The 9906-nt window shown below is 36.5% G+C and overlaps 1 protein-coding gene across 1 annotated transcript; it reads left to right on the plus strand.

Moving 5' to 3' along the window:
• The first annotated feature begins 216 nt into the window (after positions 1-216).
• Positions 217-879, plus strand: LOC129923751 (uncharacterized). The gene has a single exon (XM_056016270.1). The coding sequence runs from the start codon at positions 217-219 to the stop codon at positions 877-879; it is 663 nt and encodes a 220-aa protein (XP_055872245.1).
• The last annotated feature ends 9027 nt before the right edge of the window (positions 880-9906 follow it).

Here is a 9906-nt window from a genome sequence, read left to right on the forward strand (position 1 = left end):
ATAGTGTTCATCAAACAAGGTCTTCACAGCTCCACTAATATCAGCCTCGTGGCGCTGTCCTTGTTTGACTTTATTAAATGTTTCTTTTACCTCTGCATGAACCTCTCAGTGTTAAACGTAGTGTTTAGCCTCTATCACGTGTTCCCTGTTTTTGACGCCTACTATTTGGTCGCTGCCTGGCCGACGGCGTTGACGGTGAGAATATCGCTTTTCATCATGGCGTTCATAACTATAGAGAGATATCTGAGTGTCTCGGCCCCGCTTATTGTGAAGAAATTGATCACGCATCAGAGAACCGTAGCCACACTGATAGCCATAGTTATTTTAAATACTTGTAGTGTCATTCCGATCTATCTTTCTTCGACACTGGAATTAAAGTACTACCCAAAGTTAAACGTGTCACTGTACAGTGTCATCCTCGCAAGCAACAGACAAGAATTAGAAGACATCAGCTTCGGAATCCACGCCATCCTTCAGCTTCTCAGCTTATGCCTCATCACTCTGTTCAACTTTCTTCTCATTGTCCAGCTCAAGCGCCAATCCAACTGGAGGCTCACTAAAACTTCTGCAGTTTCACTCAAGAAGAACACCCTAGCCAACAGAGACGCCAAAGCCAAAAAAATGATCATCACTTTGGCAGCCCTTTCCTCTATCTGTTACCTACCTTCCGTAACGATCGGTATAACAGTTGATTTCATTAAAGAGTTCAGGATCTACGGGGCCTATGGGCCACTGATCAACATCTTCTTTTCGTTTTGTTTTTTACTTGGAAGTATCAACTCCGCTTCAAAGTTTTTTATTTTCTACACCATGAGTTCTAAATTTAGAGTGACATTGAAAAAACTTTTTAGAAAAACTTTCATACTTCCCTCGAGCTAAAACTGCTTTTAATTTCTAATATATCCATCATTATTATTTAAAGGTGTATTCATTATGTTATGAATTTTGGGAATACCTTATTTAAATTTTTATATTACAAGTTTATTATCATTAGCACTAACTCAGATATGGTTATGGCTAGTTAAAATTGCACTCCTGAAAAAGAGTAGGAAAACAAATGGTCAGATAATTCAGGGGGAGATTAACCGAATAGTTGCATGCAAAATTAAAATGCAGTAGTACTAAAAAAAAAAACGTTTACTAAATTATTTCGGTACAGATTTAAGAATAGGGGAATTAATAAATCTTAAAGCGTATCCAAGGGAAAGAACTCCATATTTTCATGCATTTATGTGAATATTGTAAGATTTTTTCCCTTCTTCAATATATAAAAAAAAAATTTCCACTAATTAACTAGCTTTTTTTTTTTTTTTTTTTAAATTGACACATGTTTAAATAGGAAGAATTACATCGCATCAGTTCTAAACATTTTGAAATATAAATGGAAAAAAGTAGGTGGGGGGGGGTAGTATTTTCGTAACTGAGTATCTTATTGATCTAAATGTCCTCTAGGCACCTTTCTGTGTGCACCGGTTGACGAGGGTGTTGTATGGCCAGTAAGCAATCAAGCAATTTAACTTTTCCTATTAAGTTGATGTTACTTCTGGTTCCCCCCGTTAGGGTAAGGTATAGTATTCCTTAATGGTTTTTTTTTTCTATACTTGTTGCATTCAATTTAATGTCTTCATTAACAGCCGTAAACAAAGATTAAGCGTAACGTTTGACCTTTATTTTCTTCTAGATAACTTTCTGGTTTAGGCAAAGATCAATCATCCAGCCCGAGTAGGCCAGACTTATGGTTGGTCAGTAAAATCGTGATGGGCCAGGGGATAGCCAGTCTTCTTATCTTATTTTATAAAATACAGACGTTACTTCAAAGTCGTGTATATTAATCAATAATGCCAAATAATTGGTTTTCCTTGCTGACTCAGGCAACCCATTCCATGCTCTAATAGTATTAGCGAAATGGTAGTATTTGTACACATTTGTCCTAGCATATTTAACATTTAATGGGTTGCCTGAGCTAGCCAGGAAAACCAATGACTTGGCAGAATATAAGCATGTATAAATGCATGACTAGATGCATGACGTGTAGGACGTAATCATCTTATTTTTTGAAGTAACGTCTGTATTTTAAAATATAAGATATGAAGAATATATGTGCCTTAATCTTTGTGTCTTTCTGAGTATTTTATTAGGCTTTCTTTTTGTATTTGAAGATTATGGTTCAGTGTTTTATGTATAATTGATACATTACTTTTGAGTCCTCTATCCTGAAGGCTTTCTGAATTTACTGATTTTACTAAAGATGTTACTCTAATCAGCAGTGAATATTCGTTTTTTATCAGACCAACTGCTTTATTTTGTGTGTACGAAAGTTAATTTTCTATAAAATAAGTTACAAAAGCTATGTATATATAGTTCGTCCATCGTGGTTCGATGATGACCACATTGTCATCCAGGGGGCTGAGGGCTTTGCACTGGGGTTCTATGCCTCCTGTTACCAATGAAATTAGGTTGCTTGTAAGAGTACCCCATGTTACATAGTAATGGGGATTGATTCAAAAAGAGCACCCCACTCAATATAACAAAATTTTGATCAATTAATTTACCTATTAGCGGGTATAGCTAAAAATATTCAATTAGAATTATAGTTAGATTTAGGTATTTAGATCAAAAGGTCAGTGTTAAAAGTGTGCTGGCACGTTCGTCCAGAGGTGTACTGGTCCCTTCTTGTACTGCCTAGGTTATTAGGTATAACCTCCAGGAATACAATTCAACTAATGTACGCAACCAAAGACTTTACAAAGTCGCAGGTAAACATATGTACAAAGTTTATTTACACGAGTAAAATAAATGTGTAAATACAAGGCCATCAACTCACAGGCCAACACAACAAAAAGTAAACAGAAGATGCTCAAAAATAATATGGCACACAGCCCTAGTTATATGTTACATTATCGTCACATTCTGGAGAATACACATTTACATGAGTAAAATAAAGGTCACAGGCCTCAGGTCAACACATGACCACTTTTGACCATTCTGAGGTTACAAGCTTCAGGCTGACACTAGCCACTTTTAGCCAAAAAAACAAAACAAAAGGGTCATGATGAACTATAGGCTTCAGGGAAACCTATGAGCCTACAAGCTTCATAGAATCCCACATATAGACATCCGTTTGGTAAAGCCCATCTGATGATTCAATACAGGTTGAATCCCTCAGAGACAAGGCTATAAAAATATGTAAAGTTCATCTGATGATTCAATACAGGTTGAATCCCTCAGAGACAAGGCTATAAAAATATGTAAAGTCCATCTGATGATTCAATACAGGTTGAATCCCTCAGAGAAAGGTTACAAAAATGTCACGTTTGGGAGTACCGCAGGAGGCAGAACATCAGGGTAAAATCATTTGAGGCTATATCTACAAATAATTATACGTTACACAAAATACAATCATACTAAAGATATACTTAGCCCAAAGATCTCCAGAGCAGGGCACACTTCTCCGAGTACCCCATGACACACGACCACTAACAGAAAAAAATACTATTCACAACACAGGTCAAGTGGTCAAGCTGGTAACTCAGGAGCAAGTGGCAACTAAGCACTGTTTGCAAGGCCTTTTATAAACTACATAAGGGGAATCACTCCTAACTATACAAGTAATCAAAACTAGTTATTTCCCCATTATGTCACACCTCCTCATGTGACTGATGAGACCTATGTGAGCCCGGAATGTTCGGCTGCACACTGGGCAGGTTATTCCAGCTGGAGCTAGTGTCGTGGGCCTTGCTTTTCTTCTCTGGCGTTTTTCTTCTGCCAGCGTTGTTCTCTTTTCCTCAGCAACCTGTTCGCCAGTTTTCACAGCGTGACGCCATGATGCTCTGTCATGTGCCTCTGTCTCCCAGGTGGCTGGGTCTATGCTGAACGCCTTCAGAGAAGCTTTGAGAGTGTCCCTGAAGCGCTTACTTTGACCACCTTGCGAGCGCTTTCCTTCGCTTCCAGGTTTCTGAGGCATAGAGCAATGTAGGGAGGATGACGGCTCGATAGATCACTAGCTTTGTATTTGTGGTGATACCACGTCTGTTCCAGACATTTTTAGACAGTCTGCAATAGGATGCACTGGCTTTGGTGATACGCAGGTCGATTTCATTATCAATTCAATCTTTCCGTTTCTGGAGAGTGTGCTGCCAAGATATGTGAATTTGTCCACTGCATTTATATACTGTCCATTTATAGTGATGCTTGGATCCGAGTAGGCTTTCCCAGGAGCAAGTAAATATAAAACTTCATTCTTATTTGTGTTAATGGTAAGGCCAAATTCTGAGCATAACAATATATACTATAATAGATATAGGTATTTGATTTCTCTATAAAATGTATTTAGGTAAGTGCTGTTTATTTTTACACACCAAGTATTTGGAACTTAGAGAAACCCACGTTCGTATCTTATATGTTTAATTTAAGGACACAGTGTGCAAGAAAGCCTTTATAAGGCAACAATGGAAAAAAAAAAAGAATATAGATCTACATCTTTTATTTCGTAAACGCCGTATAATCTATATTTATATAATACAATAGATCTAGGTCTAGCCTTTATGGAACACGTTTTTGGTTCTTGCATCTATTTAATCATAATTTATATATATATATATATATATATATATATATATATATATATATATATATATATATATATATATATATATATATATATATATATATATATATATATATATATATATTGTTAGAAATACGGCAAGGAGAAATCGTTGACACAGTTTTAATATTCAAAACACAGACACATTCGACACTACACTTTCGTTATTTAGCCTACAGCCTATTTTTAGGCGACATACTAGCGTACATAAAGTCAAGTAAGTAAAGCACATGACAGAGCATCATGGCGTCGCACGATGAAAACTGGCGCAAAAACAAATGCAGAGGACAAGAGCACTGGCAGAAGAAAAGCTCCAGAGAATAAATCAAGGCAAACGACACAAGCTCAAGCTGGAATAACCTGCATCCGAATATTCCTAGCCATTCCTTGTTTCGGATCTTCTCTTTTTATAGCCTTTATCGTGTTTGATCCGAACTCTTGTGTTTTTATGCAGAATGTTTTCTTTATCAGTTACACTTGGATTCACAGCCTAATAATGAGAGTCAAATTTAAAGAGATTGTTGTGAACAGCAGATAGCTGTAGGTTTTAATTCAGAGTTTCCACCTGGCTGTAGGCTGTAGGCTGTAGGCTGTAGGCGGCTTCAGATCGAGACAGCTGGAGATGACATCCAAAGGTCGCGGAATATCCATTTGAGACCAACGGGAAATCCACTGCCGACGAAGAACTCTTGACCTATTATAAGGAAAAAAATTGCTTCCCCTTTTTTTTTTTTGGTCACTTATGCGTTGTTATGTCTTCTACCGGATGGCTGCCTGGTCGTGCGGTTTGCACGCTGGACTGTCGTTCAGATTTATCGATGGTCCCGGGTTCAAACCCTGCCCGCTCCCATCCCCCGTCGTCCTGCGGGAGGTTTGGACTAGGAAGTAATTATCTTCAACTCTGAAGGAACATCCGAAACATGTAAAACATTTTACAAACAAAACATTTTTACTATATAAAATTCTTGGTCTTGACCACTCACTCATCTATTATAATCACTAGTTCTCCCACTAGCCGTGGACAATAAAATACAAACATTTAACTGAAGCCTAGGACAACTAAGCCATTTTCAAGATCGAAACCGCACCGGCTAAATTTACTAAAAATTATTTTTCATTCGCAATTTCTACCAACTGAGTATTTGAAAGCCGACATTTTAATGTCTAAAGTAAAAAAAAAACAATTACTACTTCCGCTTAAGCATTTAGGAACATTTTTTTTAGTGCGTGACCATAGACATAAATAAATATAGACTGGAAGTAGGAAGTTATTTTTATTTGGGGGAAGTCAAATATGTTTTATGTACTTTATCTATGTGAAAAAAAAATGGCGGCGATTGAGCTATAAATTCTAGGACTAACATTTCAGCCAATATACCTTTGATCTTTAGTTTTGAAAAGTACAAAACTGCCATATTCCCAATATTTTGTCTTTGTTTTATAATCATAGACATAGGCAAATATATATAGGTTTGTGATGTGGATCTACAAACTGATCTTTTCCCAAATATTTCGCATAATAATTTGTTCTTTATCGTCCAGTCTATATATATATATATATATATATATGTCTATGTGCGTGACATTGTTTTGTTCGAATTTGTTATTCATGTTTATTTCTTCACAGATCTAGATCTTGAATGTAATTCTCCTCTAGGTGGAGATAAGTGTCAGAGAGAAAGCGCGTGTATGTATAGAAGAGTTTTAAAAAGACTATAGCTACACGAAGTTCTCTTTTCTAAAGCAAAAATCAAACGTCCTTAACATTGTCACAGTGAATAGAAGGGCCTAGTAAAAGTGAAAGTGTGGGTACGTGTTGTTGTTTGGGAGGAAGGATGGTGTATAATACGGTCTGTGAAGAGGGGGTTGCTCTAAAAAATTTGGCGCTCTAGATCTAGATCTATGATTGACGAAATAAAAATAAATATGTTAACAGTGGACTAAGTAGCGAAAAGCGGTAATACTGGCTCTTCCACTGAGTATGCAAGGGTGAAAAAGTGTATTGTTGGTGTGTGTGTGTGTGTGTTTGGGAGCAGGTAGATAAGAATTTTACAACTGATGGGCCGAAGAAGTGTTGTTGCAGACTCCATAATAGAGGTTTGCGGGCCGTTTGATTCAAGGATGAGGGAGACAAAATAAAAGAATTTGAGGGCTAGAAAATTGTGTTAGCTGTGGGGTAGCATTGTAGCCTTTTTATTGATGAATTTAAAAGTGTTCAAGGAATCTACACATAAACCAACTATTTCAACAGTAGCGTAGCACGAGTATTGGGTATAGTTATGCTCTTTTAGAATTCAAGGACATGCGTTTTCTTAGAATATACAATGGCCAAACTGATGGGCCTAATAATCTATAATATGGGGTTGCGGGCCCTTTGTTTATAGAATGAAAGAGACACAAAATGGCATAGAATTTGAGGGCTAGAAAATTGTGTTGGGGGCGGGGAAGCGTTGTGATGAGGGTCGTTTTATTGAGGGTCGTTTTATTGAGGGTCGTTTTATTGAGGGGTTTAAGGGTTTACCTGGCAAAATAAACAGATATACCAACTATTTCAACCGTAGCGTAGCACGGGTATCAGCTAGTTTATTATAGATCTACATTAGTGAGAATCATTTATGGAAACTAAAATATGACTGTTTAGTTTACTTTATTTGAACAGAGAGAGAGAGAGAGAGAGAGAGAGAGAGAGAGGACTGGCCTGAGGTAATTGTAAGTGAATTGGGTGGCCCCGAATAAAATAGAAAAATTATAAGACCGAAAAGTCAAATTACGAAATGAATTAAAACCTTCCTGCGTCTAAATCTTTAACAAAATAAATTCAGGTAGCGTGATTCGAGTAGTGAATCATCATGAATCATAGTGAGACTTAATGCTAGGTTAGTAACTAGTCAAAGAGTCTCTGCTATGTTTGAGATTTGATCCAGGCTTTTCTCTAAAGATTTTATTTTACTCCTGTGCGAGGTGCCCACCAATTGGAGGCCCTTAGGCGGCTGCCTAGTTTGAGTATGCTTAAGTCCGGCCCTGTTATGATGATTTTAATGAAAGCAAACACAGCAAGTACTGGTGAGTTTGCTGATTGAAGTACAGGACATTTGAACAATTCACTTCTCTCTACGTCGCCACCATTCACACTTTCCATTTTGCTCCAAGTAAAGGAAACTAAATGAGAAAGAAAAATAAACAAAAAACAAGTTGAATAAATATTTTCAAAAATACAACTCGCATATAGAGCCCAATTACATCATGTAATCCATGCTTATGCTGAGCGAATTTACTGAGAGAAATTACATCATGTAATCCACGCATATACTGAGAGAAATTACATCATGTAATCCACGCATATACTGAGAGAAATTACATCATGTAATCCACGCATATACTGAGAGAAATTACATCACGTAATCCACGCATATACTGAGAGAAATTACACCATGTAATTCACGCATATACTGAGAGAAATTACATCATGTAATCCACGCATATACTGAGAGAAATTACATCATGTAATCCACGCATATACTGAGCCAAATTACATCATGTAGTTCACGCATATACTGAGAGAAATTACATCATGTAATCCAAGCATATACTGAGAGAAATTACATCATGTAATTCACGCATATACTGAGAGAAATTACATCATGTAATTCACGCATATACTGAGAGAAATTACATCATGTAATCCACGCATATACTGAGAGGAATTACATCATGTAATTCACGCATATACTGAGCCAAATTACATCATGTAATCCACGCATATACTGAGAGAAATTACATCATGTAATTCACGCATATACTGAGAGAAATTACATCATGTAATCCACGCATATACTGAGAGAAATTACATCATGTAATTCACGCATATACTGAGAAAAATTACATCATGTAATCCACGCATATACTGAGAGAAATTACATCATGTAATCCACGTCTTTTCCTTTGTGTAGTAGTTTCGGTCCTCATCGCTGACATTATAAAATGGGTTATTACGGTTGTGTTGATGGTCGCTCGTTGCTGATTGGTATTAGCCGTTTGTCGTCAATGCTTGTCATTCGGGGTGCGACTGTGCGTGATTATTGTCAGGGGTCGTTACCTCAGATTACATTTTCCATATAAATGAGAATGAATTAATTACGACTGATTGATGAACTAATTGGTTAATGTGTTTTATGCACAATAAATAGTTGTGTAAAGTTTCACCTTAATCCAAGAATGGACAGTGGGAGAAATAACGTGTAAAAGATTTTGACAGACGGACAGACGGAGTGAGTTGATAGAAGCTTGGCAGAGAAATAACAACATTGATTTGGAGGACAAAGGAAAGAGATGCTCAATTGAATGCTGTATTAGGCTCGAGACATGGGAATGTCAATAGGTATAACCACAGTAATAATCATTTTATTTCTCTCTCTCTCTCATACAACTCATCTTTCCCGGTGTGCGGTGCACCCTTTCACGAGACTCTTTAATTTTGTTTAAATATCATTTGTCTTGTTGTTAAGAATGGTTATCATTTCTCTGAATTAAAGATGTAAAGAACACATTTATTTAAATGTCATGTGAAAATGATTATCAGATACGTTTTTACCATAATGGAATTTTCAATGAACTTGATTGATTACCTTCTCTTTACTATAGAAGGTATTTCTTTACAATGTCAACTGTGTAATAAAGTCAAGAAATTATAACAATTTGTGAGGTTTAATTTTTTTATCAGTGTGGTATCAGAGACTCTCTCCTTAGTCGGAAAGAAGGTAAAATAATTGGGTTTCTTGTGAATGTGTTATTTAACAATCCTGACAGCAATATAAGGGTTTTGCAGCTATTAGTAAACAAATGTTTCGTTTTTGTTGTCAAACATCATCGGGTTCCCTATGTTTATCTAAACAACACACGATTTGTTTTAGGCTACAACTTTGTTGTCATTCATTGTATACTATGAGAACTAGCAAACTAAAATGTTTCGAATTTAGTTGTTAAAAAATAAGATTCTTTTAAGGTAATCTTTGGACTCGAGTGGACCCATTTCAATATTGCTTTAAACCCTTTGATATTATTAAAATGTGTTTATATCAATTGGGGTATTGGGATGTTAGAATCAAGGAAAATAAGTAGAAAATTATAATTAAATACTGCAACACAATGGAGGAGGGTGTATTTGGAAATAGTACCCCAGTGGTGCCATTTGACTTGCTATTGGACATGCCTACGGCGAAGATTTTTCTATTCATTAACCAAGCAGTGTTGTCGACAATGTTGTGTTCATTGGAGCTTGTTAGTAACATGGTCAGCATTAT

The sequence above is a fragment of the Biomphalaria glabrata genome, chromosome 17 (genome assembly GCF_947242115.1).
Source record: "Biomphalaria glabrata chromosome 17, xgBioGlab47.1, whole genome shotgun sequence".
In the NCBI taxonomy this organism is placed as follows: Eukaryota; Metazoa; Mollusca; class Gastropoda; family Planorbidae; genus Biomphalaria; species Biomphalaria glabrata.